The sequence below is a fragment of the Betta splendens genome, chromosome 19 (genome assembly GCF_900634795.4).
Source record: "Betta splendens chromosome 19, fBetSpl5.4, whole genome shotgun sequence".
Classification (NCBI taxonomy): Eukaryota; Metazoa; Chordata; class Actinopteri; order Anabantiformes; family Osphronemidae; genus Betta; species Betta splendens.
Window position 1 is genome coordinate 8,786,611 of NC_040898.2, and position 24,148 is coordinate 8,810,758.

The 24,148-nt window shown below is 49.7% G+C and overlaps 1 protein-coding gene across 1 annotated transcript in view; it reads right to left on the minus strand.

Annotated features, from left to right (window-relative positions):
* The window catches only part of raraa (retinoic acid receptor, alpha a), a 96,978-nt gene that overhangs the window by 49,223 nt on the left and 23,607 nt on the right, over nt 1-24,148 (minus strand). The window contains exon 2 of the mRNA XM_029133255.3: nt 6,513-7,270. Coding sequence (XP_028989088.1) covers nt 6,513-6,666 — 154 coding nt within the window. The 5' untranslated portion in view covers nt 6,667-7,270. The remainder of the gene's footprint in view (nt 1-6,512; nt 7,271-24,148) is intronic.

Below are 24,148 nucleotides of genomic sequence, written 5' to 3' on the forward strand. Positions count from 1 at the left end.
TGTTGAATGAAAGTGGGCGTGGCCACCACGTAACAGAGCAGGGACACTGGGGGATGGGGAAACGCTCATCAACACGCAGGACAAAGATCTGCGTTTCTCTGCTGCTGCAGCCTCGCTGCGTTGGGTTGTTAGTCTCCCTTTCACCTCTACCACATGAAATGTGTTCCTGCTAAGTTGATCTTGAGCTGCTATCAGAATAGTTTTTATTCCCCATGTTTGAACAGGGCAAACATTATTTTTATTTACAAAAAAATTAAAACGTTCACATGTGATTTGCCCGCTTTGATGTAGACAAAATTCTTGAAAGCGTTTTACATTACATCCCGTTTATTTCGTTATCCCCACTTTCATATCTGTCTGATAAATAAAAGTGGGCGGGGCTGTCAGTCCCGTAGCAAAGGTAAGCGCTGACTGTGGGGGCTGGGCGCATCAACATACAGGACAAAGACCTGTGTTCCTCTGCCACAGCCTCCTCTTTCAGCCTGTTGCTTTGGGCCGTTATTCCCCCACTTACTGGAGCCACATGTTGACAAAGTTGACCAGCCGGTTTCATGTAGACACCAAACTCTATAAAGCATTTTACTTTACATTCCGTTTATTTCGTTATTAATATACATGTAATTGCAAATGCTGCTCTGAGCTCTTTTACTTTGATGAGTTTTGTGTCTACATGAAAGCGGGCAGAAAAACGTCCATGCGTGTGTCACGCTGAAAGCGGCTGGTGAACCTCTTGGGAACATGGCTGTAGCTCTGCAATGACTTTATGTGGTACAGGTGAAAGGGAAAATAACGAAATAAACGGAAATATAAAACAGAAACGCTTTCAAGCGTTTTCTGTTTAAATTTTTTATTGCACATTTGTTAAAACTAGATGGGTGTACTGTCTTTTTTCCTAATTCTTAGTGACGTTACAGTGCAAAGCGTATGGGATTTTTTTGTAAATAAAAATAATTAAATAAATGGAATATAAAACGGAAACGTTTCAAGCGTTTTCTGTTTATATTTTGTAAATAAAAATAAACCCGGTGAATAAAACGATTCTGATTCTGAAAGCAGCTGGTCAACTTCGTAGGAACACATTTCATATGGTAGAGGTGAAAGGGACACTAACAACCCAACGCAGCCGAGGCTGCAGCAGCAGAGAAACGCAGATCTTTGTCCTGCGTGTTGATGCGCGTTCCCCTTCCCCCAGTGTCACCGCTCTGGGACGTGGATGGCCACGCCCACTTTCATTCACCAGACGGACATGAAAGAGGGAATAACGAAATAAACATCTGGTTAACTTTGTAGGAACACGGCTGTAGCTCTGCAATGACTTTATGTGGTACAGGTGAAAGGAGTAATAACCAAATAAACGGAATATAAAACGAAAACGCTTTCAAGCGTTTTCTGTTCACCCAAACTAGATGGGTGTACTGTCATCTTTTCAGTAATTTTTAGCATTTGCATGTTGTTGTATATGAATAACGAAATTACGTTTGACAAAACTGTGAAGAGTTCCGTGTCTACATGAAAAAATGTTTTTATTGCTTCCTTCGGTGAGACCGCAACAATGACACTCGTCCTTTCACGTTGTAAATCCAAGCACATAGCGGTTGAACATTGTAACAGTGGATGTCACTCATAGACTCATAGGAACCTGAGTAGGAACCCTGCTCTGCCTTGCAGGCAGCAGCAGGGTCAGCGAGCCCATGCGTCCCACCCCACACAGTGCGTCGGTGATGGCCCTCTTTACGTAACAAAAGCGGCTCTTGGCAGGGTGCCAGCTGGAGCGTGGCGGACAAGTGATCACCCAGCAGTAGTTAGGGGTATATGTAAAGGTGTACGTCCCTTAGTAGTTCTAGTGTTAAAGCACTCCCCGCTCAGAATATAACACCCGTGCTGAGGACGCTTCCTCAGTGCGTGTGTGTGTGTGTGTGTGCCAGTCGGTGCAAATGTTTATGAGAGATAGCATGTGTCCTTGTGTGCGAGGCATTCTGCCTGCGTCCGCAAATCTGTGTGTGTGTGTGTGTGTGTGTGTGTGTGTGTGTGTGTGTGTGTGTGTGTGTGTGTGTGTGTGTAGCACAGAAAATGGAGCCATCCGTCGGATTATGGGGAGACAGCTCTTTGAAAACGAGGGCCCGTATTTGCATAAGCGGCCGTGGACAGAGAAAGAAATGCCGAGAGAAAGAGTTAGGGAGCAAGAAAAGGAGGAAGGAGGAGAGAGAAAGGAGCGCTGGGGGAGTGGACCACACTTGCCAAGCCACTCGGGGATAAATCCTGTGGGTAGGATCAAGTATTCTGGGCAGGGATTTGGCCCCAGGTCCCCTCGAAGCAAATGGAAAATAACAGGCTGAGAGTAAATAGGTAGCGGGGTAATGATAGCTCTGTCAAGTCCTGCTGCGGAGAAACGGAGGACGCGACTGAAACGCAGCGGATGGAGGTATGTGGGGGGGGGGGGCGAAAGAAAGATGAGCGTGATGACGAGAGGACGATGAGTGTGGAGAGCAAATGAGCGTGGAGAGGAGGATGGATTGGGCAGGACAGAGAGAGAGAGAGACAGAGACAGAGAGAGAGGGCGATGCCTTTTCTTGTCCCTTTTGGCTAAGTTTGCCAGCGCTTTGGCTCATGATGCTGTTACAGGACACAGGTGCTGCCAAAGCCAGTGTGTGTGTGTGTGTGTGTGTGTGTGTGTGTGTGTGTGTGTGTGTGTGTGTGTGTGTGTGTGTGTCTCGCTGTGTGGGCCCTCAGGCTCCAGCTTCTGTCACACCTGCACCTCGGCCTCCGCTGCACTTCCTGTTGCTGTCCACTTTCTCTACTCTGTTCGTTTGAGCTGCTTTGGTTCCACTGGTGACACGGACCATAAACAAGGATCAGCTTTATGGCTCCCACAACCACAAGCTTGCGCAAACTTAATGTGGCCGCTATGCACAAACAAGCCGGTGAACAGATTCTAGGGGTTTGGACTCCATACTGTGTGTTTTTGTCTGGTGATATCATTCAGTACCTACATGTCAGCTATCAGATTAACTGGTAGTTCTGGGTTTACAGTATATTTGTGTTCTACTAGACTAGTTCTGGATGCTAGTTCCCTCAGTCCAACATTGCATCACCACTTACCTACTTAGTAATGAGTTTCCACACTGAGCATAAGTCTCCCCAACCTGAATCGCCCACGTTCTTAAAACAGGATGAAAGCGTGTCACCACTTTGAAAATGTGAGGAGCAGGATGGCCCTTGCTCTAATTTCCCAGCCTCCCAGTGCACTGCAGTTAATTAACACAGTTGTTAAACTGGGGTGAATAGTAAATGCGCTTTACACATCATGCTTAATAAGCCTGCGTCCTCCATAATGAAATGTCTGCACTCGTCATCAGAATAGAGGCTGTAATAAGGACAGCCGCCTCCCTGGAGCTGCCGAGTGTTTGCTACTTGGTGGGATGATGGAGTGTGTGTGCTATCTGCATGCAGCTCGCTATCACACGCCGCATATTGAGAGTTTCCCACCGTCATTATCCCCATCCCCACCGCAGAAGCCTTGCATGTCACCGTGTGTGTATTTGCCACCCATGGAGGCTACTGACATGTCCCCTTGATTCCTGCAGACCTCCGGGGCTGAGAGGAACCACCTGTCTGTCCAAAACCAGCAAACACACACTCTGCCAAGCATTACCATATTCATGTTTACCCACGGTCAGAGGGCTCCACCGTGGGCCGCTTAGTGGGATCAGATCACACACAAACACACACGCAGACGCAAACATCGCCGGGATCTGAAAATATCCGTTCGCGGCTCTCCCCCCGGCACTAAAGCGCATTCATAAATGCCATTTTACCCTCTAATAAGTCAAAGGAGACGGCTAACACGCGCGCGAGGAAATGCCGCTGTACCGAGCAATTACTGTGGCGGCTGAAACAAGAGCACTCTGTGGGGAGAAGCCAATTAGTCCGCCGTGGCAGCAGGTAGCAAGCCGCCTCCATTCATTACCATCTCTCAAAACGCGGCGCTAATGTGGAAGCGAGGCGTCAGCGCCGGCGACAGAGCGCGGCGCACTTTAATGATAATAACGGGATCAATAGTTGGGGCGTTAATGCCAGATACTTCCATATTCATACGAGCAAGTGGTGCCAAGGATATAATCGAAAAAACTAATGAAAGTTGTGCACGCGTGTGTGTGTAACGTACACACATTCAAATCAACAGCGTGCACACACGGGGTGCGTGAGTGCGATCAATCCACGCTGATGCTCGGTTAACTAATAAACCTGCAGGCCATAAATGTAATATCAATATGTGCAACGGATCCGCGCCGCCGCATGAAACAGCCTGATGACTTTCAGATAATGTGATGTGAAGACGCAGCCCAGGAGGCTGGAGCAGTGGGTCTGGATTAACCCTTCTGCTCTGCTTGGTCCAAATAATTGGTCTGCTGAGGCCGAGGCCGAACGGAACGGAACGGGGAGGCTTCCAATCTGGGCTTTCATTACAACAATGACATAAAACAAGAACTCACAACAAGCTTTATGCGTGATTTATATCATCCGAGCACTCAGAAAGTGATACGGGTGTTTGTGCACAAAAAGACAAAAGCGGAGGTAAATCTACACCCCACATAATTCACATGACCTGGTGTTACCACCTGATACAATGTGCCTTCATTTCAAAATGTGAAAGTTGGCATAAAAACTGGCAATATCATGTGTCCTTCACTCCCAGCTCTGAGCATCACAAGCATCTCAATTACAGCGATTATGTTGCAGGGAATAACAAACTTGATTTCCTGGAAGACCATTGAAAGAAAGAAACTCACTTTGACAAACTGCAAAAGTATGAGCACGTAAATCATGAGCGTTTAGTCAGAAGTGGGAGCTCCAGCAGCTCGTGACCTGATGCAAATCCCTGTTGTTCAAGTTCAGTCTTTCTGTGCATGAGTGCTTGCTGGAGCAAGGTGGGGAGAGAGGGAGGAGGAGGAGGAGGAGGAGGAGGAGGAAGGTGTGATGGTGGCCTGCTTGTGCTACAGGTAGAAAAAGACTCATTTGATGTGGATGCAGGAGGAGTAAAAGTGAGCCAGCATCAAGAGCAAAAATATGCTGAGCGTGCGCTCATCGTGTCCCCGACTCTCAGATACGCACACACGCACGCACAGATGCAAGGAGATGCGCTGAAACACACGTCGGCCCGCAGCGATGTGAAAAGAGGAATCTGCCGAGGGCTCCGGCCTCCGCGAGCGAGGAGGGGAGCTGCTATTGGGGAAGTGGGAGTGACTGGGCCGGGCACTAGCTGTTCCTCACTTCCCCACACGCTGGCTGCCAACGGTGACTCCAGCACATAGAAAGTCAATATTGGGACCCTTCTGAGGCCTGGCTCGGCCGGACCCGTCCACACCATACAGAAACACCGGCGCTGCTCCCTTTGCTGCAGGGTTCTGCAGCTGCAACCACCGTTTAATTGATTACCCCGCTGGTTCTCAGTTTGCTGCGAAGCACAGGGATCGAAAAAGTTGCAGCACATGGAGGCACTTTTGTTATTTTATGATTTGTAGTCAGAGGTGGACTTTATATTTCTGCTCAAATACATTTTGAGTCTATGATTACGAGTTTATTCCCGGTGCACAGTGTAATAATCTAATCCTTCTCCTCCAAACAAGACATAGAGCCAGAAGTGCTAACATCTAAACTATAAACGTGAATTGATGCATAATTATATTGAACAGAAATGTTTTTGATTCACAAGTAACATTTTTTCAGTAAAGTATTTTGTGGTTCGGCTGCTTTTGACTAAAGACTCTGAATAATCTCTTCATCACTCTTCACATTTCCTTATATATATAAATCAAACAAACACGAAAGAACAGTTTTTATTTCCTCGGGAAAAAGTACTTTTCTGCTGCTTTGATTTAAACATCCAACTGTGCGAGTTACTTCTGAAGGGTTTGATGGATTGTCTAAAGGAGCTGCGGCACGACAACAATGATAGCATTTGTGAGATTTATTTTAGGAAGACTTGCCAAATGTGCGTTCCCCCAAACAAACAACGCTCCTTTCTGGCTGTCCTGCCTCATTTCCTTGTGATCCACACTGACATTTCCATGTGTGTGTGCTGATGTGTGTGGGCTTGTAAATTAAGGATAGCGCTGGAGGCGATGTGGGCGCGTGGTGGAGTGTGTATGTGGCTGTTGCTCTCTGTTTACCAACACACACACATGCACGCACGCACGCACACACACACACACACACTCACCTCTCAAACAGTAATGATCTGAACAGGATGAGATGAAAGTGTCCTTCTACTAGCAGACTCCCAGGCACAAGAATATGCTCTCACACACAGTGGAGGAGCGATACAGGAAACGAGGAGGCGCAGTCACACAGGTAAATCAGGACACACACACACACACCGAGTGGAAAGTAAATATTCTTCTTCCAACTTTCTGCCACTCAGGAAGCCAAGCAGTACCACAAGCAGAGCGTGGCGCGGCTCCACAACACGTAAGAGCTGAATACAAAGCAGCGAAAGGAGCCGATGTACTCACTGGCTGGCGAGGGGGTGCTGTACCCGCTGATGGGCAGTCCTGGCAGGGCAGGAGGCGACAGGCTCCCCAGCATGTGGGGGAAGAAGTAGGAGTACGTGTGCATGGGGAAGCCGTTGAGGTGGGTGCCCGGCACCTGGTTGCCCTTTCCAGCCATGACGGCTCAGTCCACCCCACAGGAAAACCTCCTTCACAAGACGTAACGGGGAAAAACAGCAGTCAGCGTAGACTCCTGTGATGATTTAATCCCCCATAGGGACGCCGGATAAGTACATATTCCAACAGAAAGCCAAGTGAAGTTAGTAAAAAAGCTCCTTTGGGTTTGGAAACGTCTCCTTAAAATGGCTCCTGCAGATGTCACCAAACAGAAATCCTGTTGGGTTACTGGATGTGCGTGTTGAGGGTTGAGTTACTAAGGAAACAAAGATAAAAAAGAGACACGGGGCAAAAGCATAAAGGGGACTGTGGAGTGTTTTATCCTGCCTTTCTCTGGTATTGTGAAACACGCTGAAAGGCCTTATTTGCCAGGAGTGCTGGGGAGGCCGGGAAGGAGCACGGCCATTCCTTATCTCGGAGATGAAGGGGGAGAGCGAGGCAGAGGGCAAGTTGAGTCAGGAGCAGGTGACTTTGATGGCTGCAGTCAGGAGTGGTGCTGCTGGTGATAGGGGAGCTGTGATTCATGCACGTAGATCCCACTGCAGTCAGCTCCTCGGAAATGCTCCGCTCACATGATGCCAGGACAAATCTCTTCTCCTCTTTGCCTGTGAAAGAGGAAACAGAGCGAGGGAGAGAGAGAGGGGAGATCATTTAGTGATAGGGTAAGGACATTACTTCCCTTAAGTGTGGGAGCAAAACAGTTCCTTTTGACGGTAATTAATGGTAATGTCTCATCTGAAATGTTACAAAAACACCCCATCCGCCTTAATTAACTAATGGAGTGTTAAAACGGCAAAGAGCAGTGGGTGTGTGATGTCTCCTCGCAGCCTTGTGCGCTCGCACACGCGCTCATTAGCGGTGACAGACTACGGATACTGTGGGAGACGGGCCAAAACATAAATGAAACAAAAGAAAACTTTGCTAATTGCACAAGTTGAAGAAGCCAGAGGTGAGACCCAAGGCGCCGTTCTGGGACCACTGGAGATTTCTGCTGCGGAGTTTGCTTCCGGATTAAAACAAGGCATGTACAAACAGACCCGTAATCACGGTGGAAAGCGCCAATGCACACAAGGGCACCGGCGGTGGTCCACCCAGGGAACACAATTACCATAAACTGGTACACAAGCGCCACACTAGACTGTACACGGGCGGATGAGGGAAGCAATTTCCCTCTAAACAGCTTGTCACAACACGAGCACGAGCGCTTTCTATTTTTTTGTTATTGTGACGACCTCTTCAGGCGTTCAGTCAGCGAATGCAGCGGGAGGAATGCGTCTTTGCTGAGGAATGTGACGCGCTCACATGAATCACACGTGGACATCACGGATGAACTCCCATAAACAGAGAGGGGTCAAGTCAGGCATGTTTGGAGCCTGTTCCCACTCGCGTGACGTGCAGAAGGGATGTGACAGGTGAGTGGATGAGGGCGTTGACAGTCGTGTACAAATGGGTGACAGATTAAAGGAGGTGCGGAGTTTTCTGCAACTTTCCTTTCAAAAGGATTCTTCCTCGGCATCTGTTTGTTTCAGTGGGATGCTGTCAAATCTTCACTGGGGCGGTTGCTGCTGGATGAATATTTAAGGAAATACTGAGGAAACATGCAGCTTGTGCAAGAGGAGTCAAAGTCACAGTCACTTTGAATCATTGATTGTGTCACTTCTCTCCAGTCACTGTCCTCTACAGTTACAAAGGGTTGAAGAGTTGAATTTAACTGCTTAAAATGAGTATATGCAAACTACGGTAACAGGGATGTTATTGATGGTTGTAAAGAGCTCTTTAGTCGTGTGTGTGTGTGTGCGCGTGTGTGTGTGTGTGTGTGTGTGTGTGTGTGTGTGTGTGTGTGTGTCTTGGCCAGGGGCTGTGAACTATAGTACGTGTTAGAAAAGCTGCAGCATTTTTAACAGCTCATGGGAACTGAATATGGTTTTATTTGCTTTTAAAACTCCGCTCCTGCCACTTATTAAACATTAGGAGACTCAAAAGTTAAAGAGATGTTTAACAATATTGTTACTGGTTCTTTATTGCAGTAATACAAAAACATTGCCATTTCCAGCTACAGCCCTGATACACACTGTATACAGGCGTATGTATATATTAGTGCGACTCCCAGAGGCCACGAGCAGTGAACAGGGTGAGGAGGTGTGACTTAGACACTGGGAGAAACCAGGGGCTGGAAATGGGCCACTTCCTTCACTATTATCATTACAGCGTCCAGTGTGGAGTGTGTGTAGCAGAACCGTCTCTTCTAACAAACTATTGTGAGTCAGCCAGTCAGACACTTCCACTCACATAATGCTGACTTAAAATGAGAAACTTAGACACAGTCTTCAGCTGCAAAGCAGAATATTAGAACTTAGAAAACTGAATCTGTGGCCCCATTAAATATTGTCCTAATGCAGTTTTAGACATCCATATTAATACTGCATAAGCAAAGAGCAAGTTGGACAAAACACACAATCAGAGGCCAAAAAGATAAGTCACAGTTCATTTAGGACTGAAGGCTCATATAATCAGCTGTAAAAATTACAAGCTGTGTAAAGATACCGATACAGACCCCCACCCCCCCAACGTGAACTCTGATCCCACGCTGGATAAAGAAGGCTCAAACCCTTGAACGCAGCTGTAAACGCAGCTCCATTTCCAACCTGGGACACAGGGCAGCGTATCTGCAGCGTATCTGCTCGTCTCCTCCTTATCGCATCACGCGCGCATCGCTTCGCACAATAATCCCCCCTTTCGTTCGCCCCTCAGGGAACTCTGGGCGCCGCACGATGTATGTGCTCCCAATGACGCGGCTGACGAGCAAGGGCCGCTCATTGTAACGCAGATGTGCTGCAAATATTGTAGAAACAGAACTCTTTCTCATGAAGCTGGTGGAGTTTAAAAGCAGCTGTGGACAAGATTAAACGTTGATGCGGCCTAAACCACAGACACTGTAGTTCATGTCTTTAAAAAGTGTCTATGTCTGTACCAGTGCTATTAGTTTAGCTTTAACTGTCTCCTGCACTCAGAGGCAAGGTGCTTTATGATGTAAGAGACAAAGATAAGGACGGGTCAAAGGTCGTGGGGCACAGGAGACAGTAATTGATTTAGACAGAAAACGCTGAATTAATGATTGGAGAGGACCGCAAATGGCAGCACGTGGTGGGATCGAGGTGAGGGAGGACGGAGCGCGGGGGGAACACGAGGGGCAGGCGGACGCGGAGACGCTCGGGTGTGTTCAGAAACAATCAGAGGTGCAGCCGCACACGTGCACACGTGCTCACGGACGGAGGTCAAGCAGGTCAGAGGCCGAGGGGGAAACAGCACGAAAGCCCACATCCAGGACGAGAAGGCACTCCTTCTGTCTTTGTTAGCAACCTACACCACAGCATCAGGGCAGTTGACGTATGACGCCTGCTCCTTGGTGAACTCCCTCCATCTCATCGTTGTCATGTGAATAGAACGATGCTGCACAAGCCTTTCTGACGCTGAGGACAGACTGTACCCGCACAGAGCGGCCTCTGACGCCAGCTCGTGCATTTTTCCAGTCGCACACATAATGGAGGTTGCTCAAGCATGATGCATTAAAAGTTTATGAGGAGAGCAGCGTGAGCAGCTCGAGCATCCCCATATGTATATATGTGTGTATATATATATATATATATATATATATATATATATATATATATATATATATATATATATATACACATACATATATATACATATATATATACATATACACATATATATATATATATATACATATACATCTGATGGGAGACACATTCCAGCCACGTGCTCACGACTGTTTGTTTGTGTGTGTGCAGCGATTTGCCCGTGGGAGAAAAGCAAGCGTGAATACGCGAAGTCAACAAGTACCTGGGTCTCGGCAGGTGTCTGAGTGGGCGGCGTGTGCGCTCATGTGTGCGTCCTGGGCGCGAGCGTCTTGAGCGTCCCGAATCACCTTTGCGTGACGTCTCCGTGCCCTGAGGAAGTTCCTTACAGTACAGTGCACTTACTGTACATTACCGTCACAGTCACAGGAGGTTTTGCATAAATAGTAGACTGCATGTGGGGGCCACGGGGTGGGGGTGGGGGGCAGAGGGGGACATAGGAGATGTGAATTATTGAGGGCAGAAAGGGGCACGCAACACGGAGCCAGTAGCTTCACACTAGACCCATATTTACATGTTGGATTATTACATTGTAATTATCCCTGCTCCCTCCACCCACGTCGACGCTCAGAACCTGGCACTGGAGGTGAGAGAGCGCAAAGTGTGGCCCGAGAAGGCTAAAGGGTGCCAAGTGCACATCCCAGGCGGCGAGGACGCTCAGCGGCGGCGCCGAGGCCCCCGCGGGGCGAATCCACTCGTCAGCCGAGCAGGCTGTGTGACATTTCTGCCTCACCTCAGAAAGGTCAGCCTTTAATTATCTCAAATGCCAGCAAGCACTGCACCTGTAATAGAAATAAACCCAGGGATGAGTTGCGCGCGTGTCAGCGGAGGACGGTAACCGGGTTCCGAGCAGAACCGGACCATGTGCCCGTGTGCCCACAGAGCAGTGGACGCAAATACGCAGAGAAACAGAGAAGAGTGGAAAAAGCCCACATACATTCACCCACAGTCTCAGATCAGAAGTGTTAAATCCCACAAACACGTGTGTGAGGAAACAGGCTGTGGACAGAAGAGTCAAACACTGAATGTAGGTCAGCGACGTGATTACTTCCTATTTGTCAGCATCAACATTAAAGATGCGTGGGGGGAGTTCGAGTGCAGACCGGCCAAATTATTTCCAGTAAGAATGCAGCCGGTGACAGAGGTGCGGGCGTATCTGGCAGAGCTGTTTGCTTTCCAGCTCCTCCACTGCAGCCATTCGCCTCAGTCAATATTTGCAGGGGTCTATGGCAACGGAGCGGCTCGCACACGCAGACTCGCACGCACGCACAAAAAGCAGCACCCCGCTCACAAAGTCCCCGCTCGCGCTCGAAGGCGGCGGCGGCGGCGGCGGCGGCGGCGACAAAGGGCCGTAGATCAGCGGCGTGGACGGCGGCGGCCTCGCGGGGAGCGGCGAGCAGGTCTCCCTCGCTCCCGGAGGACACGCCTGTTGTTGACACAGCTGGAAAGGACTGCTTGATGCGAACTGTGAGGAGAGCGGAGCGGTGGGAAGCTGGGAGGAGAGGGAAGGAGGGGCGCGAGGGGTGAGGGTGGGTGAGGCGGGGACGCGCCAAACGAGGGAGGAGAAGAAGAGAGCGTAGGGAAACGCACGGAAGCCGAATGAGGAGCAAAGACAGCACCAGCACGACGTGGGGCAACGAGCCCTGGGCTTTGCTGCTGGTGAGGGAGCCGCGCCTCCTGCGGTCTGCGCTCTGTTATTCTTTCCCAACAGTCGCGCGCCGCTTCCATCCGCGAGGTCCCGACTCGCCCGACCGCTGGAACCGTCCCGACGACCCCCCGTCTCCTCAGCTCAGCGCCCCCCCAACAGGCCCTCAGTCTACACTCCCATGTGTAACTCATGTATGAACTAGTCTGGCAGTTGTTGAGAAACTGATCCCAGGATGAGTAAACTAACTAAACTACAGCTCGTGTGTAAATACAGGGCTGATTAAACACTCTCTTACTCTCTGCTTGATAACAATAATGCGTTGTGCTGTACAGGGAGAGAGAGTGTACACACGTCTATGTGGGAGGAAGGAGGTTCCGTCTCCAACCTTGTTCCAGTTAGGGAGAGGCCCGGCGCAAATCAAGTCCATATTTCTGAGCAGGACTCCAACAGACTCAACAATCCCCCCTCCCACACACACACACACACACACACACACACAGTATGTGGAGTCAGAACACTTAAGCTGTCATGACTGATACACGTAAGCACATATAGGTGCCTGTACCTTCACCGAGACATCACTCTATTCTCACAAGGGACCAGAACGCAGCCGCCCCCCATGCTTCACCCCCCCCCGGCAATCAGCAGGTCGGCATGCGTCTTTGTTAGTTTTATATCCTGCATAGGTGCACAATGTTATGCGAAACGCTTTGGCCCATTTCAACACAGAAGATCCAGTGACACAGGGCCGTATGACGCACTAAAGCGCAGGGCCCCTTCCTGTTTATGTCGCCACTTGCCCAGCGGAGGATCAAACAACATCTGCTTCTCAGAGCGGGCGTGCTCTCCGAGAGAGGACGGTCTGCAGTTCCTCTGAAACCGGAGCGTACGAATATATATAGAAACGAAAAACACGTTCAAAAACGACGATTCGCTGTAAAACCAAACCCGGCATGCGCATCCATACAGTGTGTTGAAGATGGGGGTGTGTGTTTGTGTGACTGTATGCAGGAAGACGCTGGTTTGACTCACGTCGGTGTATTTCCAGAGGGCTTGTTAGCTTTGTTTACAGAGGTTCAATTTGATTATGTGAATGATCCACTGTGGTGTGTCATCACATCTGAATGCTCACTGTCCACCGAGTGAGAGCAGTGAACTCCTCTCATGCCACAGCAAAGGATTGTGGGCCAGGGCAGACACAGTGATCTAGGACACACACATACACACATATATATATATAATATATACAGAGAAAAAAACAAAGCGAAAGCAAAGCAAAACTATGATATTCATCTTCCCTAATACCTGCGTATTTTCATACTTTCTCATATGGACACACTCAAGGAGCAAATGTTAGGAGTACTCCTGCCTCTCCTGCCTCGGCTACTCCCCAGGACTCATAAAATTCACATTTAAGATTGCATGGGCTCCATAAGCTGCCAGGCCTCTATTAACTGTGTTATAGTGCAGCAGGCTGTAGCTGCTGACGACAGCCGGGGAATGTTGCTTTCCATTAGGGGAGACGGAGGGAACAGGAGGAGGGGGAGGAGGAGAGGGAGGATAAGGGGTGAGGAATGAGGGGAAGAACGGAATCTACTCGTTTTTCTTTTTCCCATGGCACTGCAATCCGATGCCTGACGGTTTTGGGCATGTCGGCAGTATTCACGCAAGCCTGCGTGAATATTAACGTGCGAGCGTGTTCACGGGCACCTGCGCGTGAGCCCGTGGCACAGGCCAAAAGTAATTGATTCGAGTGTTGGTGGGAGATTTTCTCCAGTGTCCTCAGGCGCTCGCTCGCCAGATGACTATTGATTGGTTAATTGATTGATTGGCATCCGGCGACAGGGAGTCAACAACACCATCGCTCTTCATACGCGCGGCGGAGCGCGGACCCCCGGCACGTTCACAACATTTCTAAGCGCTTCGAGGCCCAGTGCGAGGTGTTTTCTCTGCTGCCGTTTTCCAGAGCACGCCTCGCATCCACCTGGAACAACAACGCCGGGGCTCTCAGAGAGCCACTCAAAAGCAGAATGCCACTATTAACCGCGAAACGGGAAAACGGCTCCATTCCGCAGCTTTCGCTTTAACTGCAGTGCTTTTCACCTGAGCGTCCTTGAGCAAGACACTAAATATCAGCCTGCATTCGATAGCATCTGCTTAATGTCTTTGAATTAAAATGTAAATGAGCTTCCGATGGCCTGCGTGAGACTTCAACCTGCCAGCGTGCATTTCTTCCCGATGGTGCTTCTTCCTTATTCCAGCCCCCCCCCCCCTCACGTGCAAGTGTAAGTCAAACTTAGGCTATGAAAATTAATGAGCTAGCAACTAAAGCAGCGATGACACTCAGGAACAAGGATCCTTTTCCTCTAATGGAGCATATAGACAATGTCTGTGGTGTTTCAATTAACGGACAATAGGAGGAAATGTATGAGTGAAGAGCTGAGTGACACGTGAGAACGAGGCCGTTCCGGCAGCACCTATCCCTTTAATGGACCATCATGGCTGAGCATAGACAATAGAAGTTAATAGGAAATGTGGAATTATGATGTAGGCCCTGTCTGAAGGGGTGAGTGACACCTGGGAGTGAAGCTGTTACATCTTAATGCACTGCTGGAACCAGAATGAATCGACTTCGCATATAGGGGGGTGGGAGCCATCTGAAGGCCACTAACAGCGGCCAATGTCAGTGTCACATTAACCTTCAGAACAGCCAGGGGACTGTGTTAGCCCTGCTGACCTCTCCTTTCACAAACACACAATCACCACTATGTGCACACGTATGACTCCAGTCCGTTTGTGTGTGCGTGCGTGCACATCGACCCCCCGTCCTGGGTCTTATGACCACCATCAGTGGGATTAAATCAGTCCATCACATGCTGCTGTAACACCAAATAGCTTGTCTGGGCTGGAGTGAAATCACCTAAAGCTTCGCTGCTGGCCCCCAGGGTTAGGGTCCGCGTGGACCAATAACAGCCCCCCCTCTGCTAATTCTCTATACACAGACGCGCACGTGTGTACATATTTGTCCATCAGGGCCAAACGGAACGAAAAGAGGAACATTGAGCCAAAGCTCGTGTGCCGAGACAGGACTTGGTGAGTTTCAGCTGGTGAGAGGAGAATCTGAACACTGATGTTTTTTTTTTTTAAAAAAACAGCTGTTTGGACGGATCACAAGCGCAATCAAAGACAATCAAAGAACGAGTGCGCTGATGATGTATGAGTGTGCAAAGGTTCCAACAGCGGAACAAAGGCGATGGAGGCAACACAACATCGCAGAACAGGCGCCCCTTAAATGACACGACCCTCCAAGACCACCATGATGGGTCACACTGTTCTAGTGTGTGTCGCTCCAGGTGTTAAATGAAGCAATCAGCATACATGAAAGCCATCGTGAGGAAGGGCGCTTTGACTATTGCTCCACATGTAGAGAGAAGAGGAGCCTGTTGAAGAAATGGGTGGAGTGCATTGATTTCATGCTGCTGTGAGCTTGATTACCAAAATTAGCATATTGTAGTTTTAACCTTTTAAACATTAGCACTTTCGATGGGAGTCGGGCAGGAAGGTGTGACAGACACATTCCTGTTTGCTCAGTCTCTCACCAGTTCACAATGTTGTGGCTGCAGACGCTCGCGGCGCGTCCGGGGTTCAAAGAAATAAATGCAGTGACGTGAATTGAACCTTGTACTAACTAAAGTCATTTACTGTTGTTCTTGGAGTTTCCCCGCTGCACCTCCGCGCCTTTTGCGGCCCGTGCGCCCTCCGTCCAGAGCTAATTGATAACTCCTGTCTCCTCCGCTCCCAGCCAGCTGTCCGCGCACACGCCGCAGCTCATGACGGTGCAAAAAGCTTTTAAAAAGGCCCAACATTTGCGCTTGAGTGGCCGGAACATTCTGTGCAGCATCGCTCCTGCTACTTTCGGCGCACTCGCGGTGCTACCGCGCTTCTCCGAAGGATATTTTTAGCGAGCTGTTGACAATATCACATCCCCAAACGGGCGTAATCGTATTATGTGGGATGTGCTAAAAGCCTTGAGTTGGGGAAGGACGTCACGGGAGGACGGGAGAAGCTTAGAAGCAGAGTGGGAGGAGCTGATGAGGGAAGATGCGGCGTGTGGAGTATACAAACGGAGGATGTGAGGGGTGTGGAGCATCCAAAGCTGGGGCCCTGATAGGTCCGGAGGTGACAGGATGCAAATGAAGGCGCTGGAGGAGGGTGTGGCCCGATTGTTTTGACAGTGCTCGGTATCGGCAGCTCCGAAGGTTCAAGGCGGCCGCGGCAGTGACAGATGGAAGACTGAACTTTAATCAGAGCGGCGCCGCCAGCGTTTCCAGGGAGGTAAACAGGTTAATCAGTCAAGCCCTCCTTCCATCCTCCGTCTCACTCTCCCCCGCTCCTTCCCCGGCGCACGGCCACTTCTGACACCGCCGCGCCATTCGTCTCTTTCCCATCAGCGCCTTCGCCTCGCTCCCTTCCGCCTCCACCCCCCCCCCCCGACTCGGATCCGCATCTCGCCAGCCAGTCGGGGGAACAGACAAATCCCCCTCCTATAGGGCACCATCACATGAAGGGTAAGTTGAACATCAAAGCTCTCTGTCAGCCCATTTAATATCTCCCAGCATCATCCACCATGAAACTATGAGGTGGGAGGACGGCATTCAGCAAGCAGAAGCTATTCATGTGCTCACGGCTTCCTACATTATTGCCCCTCCAGTAGTGTGCATCATGGGAGGTTGATAATCTATGATCACTCCATATCTTTGAAAGACCTTCAAACAAACTGTGCTGAAATCAAAATCCACCGAGGCAAAGGCAGTAGAGGAGCAGCCAAGCATTATCCATTGTTCTTGGTGTGTTGTGCGGCCCTATTTATAAGAGCGCCTCTCCAGGACGCAGCCGAGCACATTAGCCCGCGCACAAACTTGTGCAATGGGCTGAACGGAGCCAAATTACTGCACGCCCGACCACGGCGCATTTTGAGACGAGCGGCGGCTATAAAGAGGGAAACCAGGACCTAAGGATTCCCACAAGTTTTCCGTCCAAGCCACATCCCATGTTTCCGTCATCCCTCGCGCGCACACAAACCTCCCTCTTTCTTTTCCCTAAGCAAAATAAACAATCAACTCTAACAAACCGCTTTGGCCAGCGGAGTGTTAACCTTCCAGCGCTTTAACAGCTCCCGTGGAGAGAGGCCTCGTCCAATCTGAAATTACCCACACCAGCTCCTCGACCGCACTGCACTTAGGCAGTTGTTGGGACTCTGCAGGCAAGATTATATTGTGTTGTCTGGGGTTGCAACCGCAAGCTTTCAAAAGCAATCAACAAGGGTCGGCCCTCGCCAAGATAAACTTCACAGGCGGTCGCCACTCATTTACAGGCTCAGCTGCTCGGATCCGCTGCATCGGGGCTGTGGATAGTTCTCGTTTCAACTTCAGTGGGAGCGCAGATTAGATTCGGGAGAAAGAAAATGCTCTTTTCACTCATATTTGTCCAGGATATTGCAAAAGCACATTAACTCATATTGTGCAATATGAATTAGGAAACACACTTAACTGAGGCCCTTAAAGGGGGAAGAGGAGCAGAAATTGTTGGTAACTCTCCGAATGACTCGGTGTTGGTCCTCCCACCTCCTCTGTCCTCATTGAAAGGACTCATGATGTAGTAACAGAATGACTTGTACCGAAAAGGCGCTAATGAATCAATTAATGAGAAACGGGGACCGAGAAGCCGCATGGCTAACGAAACCCACACGTGAACGCAAAGGAAAGCGAGTGAGTGTGCATGCGTACACTCATACATGTATCCGCACACTGAGCACGAACATCAACGACTGATCTCCTGCAGGAATACAAATCGCATGCGAGTCCAGGCCATTACGTTCTTTCCTGGGGGATTTCAGGCACTCGCAAAATCAAAAGCTACACTGGAGTCGACTATTAACAGTGGATTAGCACACCCCCCCCCCTTAAAGCCAACCCACTAGCTGCCTTTTATTTTTTCTCCAAGGACATTTTCCACTTCCCTCCACTCAGCTTTGACGAGCCTTTTTCTCTGTTGTGTCTGTCTCCTTTCAAGGAGTGGTGGTCGGAGGAAGTTAGAAATTCAGACAGAAATTTGGTCATCAGTGACTTATGACATCTTGTATTAAGTCACACACACGCCCACAGCTTCACAACAGAGTCTTCATCTTCCATTTCAAGTTTATAAAGCCTGCGTTTTTCTTGGTGACACGTACTTAGAGGAAACTTAAATTCAAACTCAATCTGCTTGGCCCCAAATCCTGAAACTCCCAATAATGTAAAGCTGAAAGAGAAACAAAGAGGCAGGTCGAGAGAGGAGAAGGGGAGAGAGAGTGAGGAGGTCGGACAGCGTGAACAATGGTGGAGAGAACGAGCGACAGTCCGATAGAGCGCATATACATAAAGAATAGATAGATGGAGGCAGAGGGAGAGATACACCTCATAAAAATGACTGAGACAAGAAGGTGTAGAGGAAAAGAAGACAGAGGGACACGGGGAGCGAATAAAGACAGAGTGACAGAAGATGAGACAATTTCTCCTTTTCCTCCATCTCAATTTGCACAAAACTTTCATTACCACCAATTTAGGCCGGGTGCCGTAGGCTGGACCATTAGGCGAGCCCGGCATCAATCAGACTAATCTCCCTCCCAGGCTGCTAAATTACAGCGCCCAGTTGCTTATTAAAATTTGTCGCCCGTCTCCCAACACCCAGCACTGCTGGAGATTAGACAGAGGCCCCCAGACAAATCTGTTCCAGAGGAGCGGGGGAGGAGGGGGGAGAGGGAGGGAAGCCAGTGCAGGGACAGTTGGAGGGGAAGAAAGAGAAATGTGCTTGCTTGAAACTGAGCAGATCAGAGCGGGGGACTATCATCTGGTTTGATTTATGCACTCCTGTAGATCTAGCACACACACACACACACACACACACACACACACACACACACACACACACACTTCAGTCTCTTCACACATTCATATATCCCAATACATCCCATATACACCCGAGGCCACATGCCCATATTCCCCACAGTTCTCTGTCCCTGTCTGTACCCTGAGTCCACACACACACACACACACACACACACACACACACACACACACACACACACACACACACACACACACACACACACAGAGCAAATATGGAGTTTGCGACACCTCCCACTGCACACTCAATCAAAGCGGTGGCCAGATAAGACGTATGATGAATGGCGTAATTGAAGGCGGAGGCCGGGTGACGCTGCATCACTCCGGCTTTGCAGGGGGAATTGGTGAAAGGGTGATTAGCCTGTGGGATTTATTGTTATTACCTGTCTTATTAAAAAATACTAAGTGTGTTGGCCGCACCTACTGTAACACTCAGCACAGTTTGGGCTGCATGGGCGCAGCAGAGTTGGGCCTCTATAGGTTTGGGGGGAGGGGAGCGTGTGGGGTCTAGGTGATCATATAGAAACACATGGATGCCTCCACACTGGAGTACATACAAAGGACCCCTTGTTCCCTGTGCTGCTCTCCCGTTGAGGGGGCATCTTCTCCGACTGGCCCCGATTTGTCGCACACTTCACTAAGACTAATCGTTCCTTCAATCTTAGATCTGACTGATGAGGAGATGATTTGCTTTGATCTGATAAGTGAGCTGCTGTACACAACAAACCAAGTTCAGCGTCTATATATATATATATAGATACACTAGATTAAAGCTTCAAGTATAATCATAAATATAATGCTAAGCTAGGCACCGGCTTAGTCAAAATCCTGGCCCAGCTACAGCAGCTACAGCGATTATAACCAACACATGTGAAGTAAATGTGCCTTCAATCAGAGCGGAGAAGCACATCCTGCATCTGCATCGCATATCTATCAAAGTACATCGCTAGCAAGCCGTGAGGTTGTACGGAGCATGTCCACTGTCAACACGCGCTGACGAGCAGCAAGCGCAGGGGGAAGTGATGGTGTACAGTCAGAGTGGCCTCAGACGAAGCCTTCTCGGCTGCTGGAGAGACGAGATCGCGGGTGGGAGTAGAAAGGACACGTCTGAATGCCTGAAGAATGGACTGAACCTGGTTAGTTTGCCTATATAAAACTCACAGCACGTGAGGGTGGGCCGCTGGCGTGGGCTCCACGGGCCCAGCCCCTCTGCTGGCGCCCGGACAGGGGAGCGGGAGAGTGGGAACGGGGGAAGGTAAGGAGAGAGAGAGGGAGGAAGTGCAGCGGGGAGACAAAGGAAGAACATTAGCTTAAATGAAAGTTTATTAGCTGTATCAGTCAGTAAGACGAGGTGGGGGATCTGCTCCAGGCGATCTACCCTTCCTCGCTATCTGTTCCCTGCTTCGCCGTCTTCTTCTGCTCGTGCGTGTGTGTGTGTGTGTTTGCAGAGGGAGGGGTTTGGGTTTGGGAGCAGGCATGACGGGAAAACATTAGGTTGTTGGCGAGTCGCCTGTATACCAGCCAGTAATTGGCTCGGGTAATGGTCATGTCCAGACAAATGGTGTGGGCCCTAACTGTGTTACGAGCAACCAACTGCTCCGCCTGTATTCACAGCACAAGCGCCGGCGCTGCCTGGATACCGAGCTGCTGCAGAGCCTGCGTGCGCGTGTGTGTGTGTGTGCAAGACGGAGGAAAGAAAAAGGGAGAAAATGTGATTTAGTGGGACGACAACATTTTCTTTTGAAGCTCGCGGCCCGCTCTGCTCCGCACGCGTGATTCATGGCCCGGCGGACGGCCGCCTTTTGATAAGGTGGGAAGAGATGGCAGCACGGACCCCTCTCACCTCCAGGGACAAATTGACATCTGCCGGCGTCCTCCAAACAAGTGACGGATAGAAAGAGGGGAAGAAACGACGGGAGGAGGTGATGTTGGTGGGGGAGGCGAGGCGATGAGTTCCATTTTTCATGCGTCCCTCCCTCTGCTCTGCATCACTTCGCCTTCTGTCTGACGGCAAGCTGAGCCGCTAATGTCCATTGTGTTAGCAGGGGCGGTGTGTGCACATGTGTGACGGTACACACGGTACATATTCAAGTCAATAACATGCAGAAGCGGATAAGGCTGCACGCGTGTGTGTGTGTGTGTGTGTGTGTGTGTGTGTGTGTGTGTGTGTGTGTGTGTGTGTGTGTGTGTGTGTGTTGTGGCAGCCCCTCAGCCATCCAGCTATCATCTCCCGCCAGACAGGCCCCACCAAGCCGACCCAGCTGGATAATGAGATCCATTATGATTTAGGTGCCAGACAGAACAAAGACACGCACGCACGCACACACACACACACACACACACACACACACACACACACACACACACACACACACACACACACACACACACACACACACACGCACACACACTCCCAGTGTTGGCTGTGCATGTCAGTGTGTGCATGGTGGATCTCTTGCCATTGTTTCATATTTCAGCTTTCCCTCTGTGTTTGTGGGTGTGCGTGTGTGTGTGTGTGTTGCCTGTAGGGTATCCTGCAGTGGGTCCGTTTTCTCCCTGCAACTCGAGAACTCTCTGACTCTCTCTCTCTCTCTCCATGTTTCTCCTTCACTCACACACTCTTTGTTTCCTCCTCTACCTTTCTCCCGAAACAGCAAACTCATTGAAAGATTGAGAGTCCCAAGCACAGCGGCCTCCTCTGCCCTCACTCTCTCACACACACACACACACACACACACACACACACACACACACACACACACACACACACACACACACACACACACACACACACACACACAGGCTCAATGCCGTGCAGGAAAGGGAAAGGTGAAGATTACAACTATGTGCTGCCTCCAGAACAGGGGGAGAGACCACACAATCTCCCTGAGACTGATCAGTACAGTACTGTGTGTGTGTGTGTGTGTGTGTGTGTGTGTGTGTGTGTGTGTGTGTGTGTGTGTGTGTGTGTGTGTGTGTACATTGGGATTTGTTAGTGGAGAGCTAAAGTAGCTGTCAAACATTTTAGAAAAAGGAGAAGGTTATTTCTTTATTTCACTATTTGGGAATGGGACTGCAGCAGCTGAGCGAAGCGGGATGTGCCAGGTCCACTCCCACTAACTGATCCTAGTATGTAACAGTCAACTAGAGGTCTACAGATGTACTGTTTACTGCATTATCAGTCACCATCAGAAGTCAGGTCGAGTTTTTGACTTGACTGAATGCTGTTCTAAATTGTTCATATTTCCTATTGACGATGCCCAAAGCTCTCTCTCTCACACACACACACACACACACACACACACACACACACACACACACACACACACACACACACACACACACACACACACACACACACACACACACACACACACACACACACACACACACACACACACACACACACACACACACACACAGCAGCCCTGCCCATTTCCTCTGAATGTAAAAACACAATGACGGGATTCTCTCTTCCTGCTTTATGAGGTATTCAAGTGACGCCAGCACAATTAGAGGCCTAAATGCCAACGCTGGGACCGAGAGATTAAGAGATGAACAGGGAGATGAAGCCAGATTAAAAGAGACAAAGACGGAGAGAGGGACAACAGGGAGACGAGGCAGAGCCAGAGAGGGAGAGGCCGTAATGAACAAATGGGGAATGATGGACTGTACGGAGGTCTAGAGGAAACGAGCATTCACAGGAAAGTGAATAGAGGAAATAGGCAATAAGACGTGGAGACAAAGAGAACAAAAACACAAATGATATGAATGGTGAGTCTGCAGAGAGGAGTCACACGGGCACAGAGAGAGTCACAGCAGCCAGAGGCCATCGTGAACTCCTGCCATTGTTCCCACTTTGCACATACACAGTCACACATGCACACGCACGCGCTACAAACACACGCAGAGACGCCCACAATCCTCTGTGGTATGCGTTTCCATCATCGACCGCGATCCGTGCTACTGTCCACAGGCCAACGCTCACCGAGCCACAGAGCCCCGGTGGGAATGCGGACGCACCCATGCAAACACACACACACGCAGGACAGGACAGCAGCGCTGCAGCAGAGAAAGGGTCTGGATGGGGTTGGTTGCATGAAAAGCTGGAATAAATAAGTAATAAGTCAATGCGGGAGCCTGCAGATGCACCAAGTAGCAGCTCTGCTCATAATTAGAGATTATTTCATTCTGTTAGGTTTAATAGAACTTAGTTGTGCCCGCTATGCTACAGTATGTCACAACCCAAAACACATGCCGGGACCAGAATCATTTACAATAATTAGGCACAAACAACACAGAGTCTCAGATCTCACTCTACAAAAAAAAAAAAAAAGCCCCAACAACAATATTTTTCTAACAAACCAAACTCAGGCGACCTCCGCTCTACACGTCTCAATCCCCCTTAACAAAATAGCTCTTGGTTGAGTGTGGTGCCAATCCTAATCACTTCCCTCAGCACCAGGTGGTTCCCATTGACTGGGGCCCAGCTCCTCGGCTCCGCGGGACGCTTTGCCAGAGGAAATTGGCTCGTCTACGCGCATTTATTGCTCCCGAGCGCCGTCGGAACCGAGCGGCGGGCCCTCCAACGCCGGCGCTGGCCTTTGTTCAGGGCTCTTTGAGCGTCCGGGCCCTCGGCGCAGAAACAGCTGCTGCAGTGCAACGTTCAGAGGGACAATTAGAAACACACTTTTCCTATTACTCCCCACCATTAAGCAAGCGTTGTGCGGAATTAGCGGCAGCCTATGGATTAAGTGGATTCTAATGTCCTCCGTTCATAGGCCGTGGATGCTGCGGTGGCTTTCCTTTGCTAATGAAGAGGATGGAGGAGAAGCGTTAATCAAACGGAGCATCTCCTCTGTGGTAATGGAGCAGAGAAGAGGCCGCAGACTTGCTCCCAAGTGATGCCACAGAGTCTGCGGGTGTGTGTGTGTGTGTGTGTGTGTGTGTGTGTGTGTGTGTGTGTGTGTGTGTGTGTGTGTGTGTGTGTGTGTGTGTGTGTGTGTGTGTTGCAGGGGAAGTCACATCATTTGCATCTGTGGCGCTACTCCGTTACTGAATTTAGGGCTCGTAAACTGACGCACAGTAAACAAAAACTAAACAAAATCGAAATGGAGGAAATGCGCGTGTGCGTCTGGTCCTCGTCCTGTAATTGCTTATCCTCCGCCCACGAGGATGAATGTCCCACTACGGGCCCATTTCTCTCCTCTAGCAGCCTTTCATCCCTCCCAG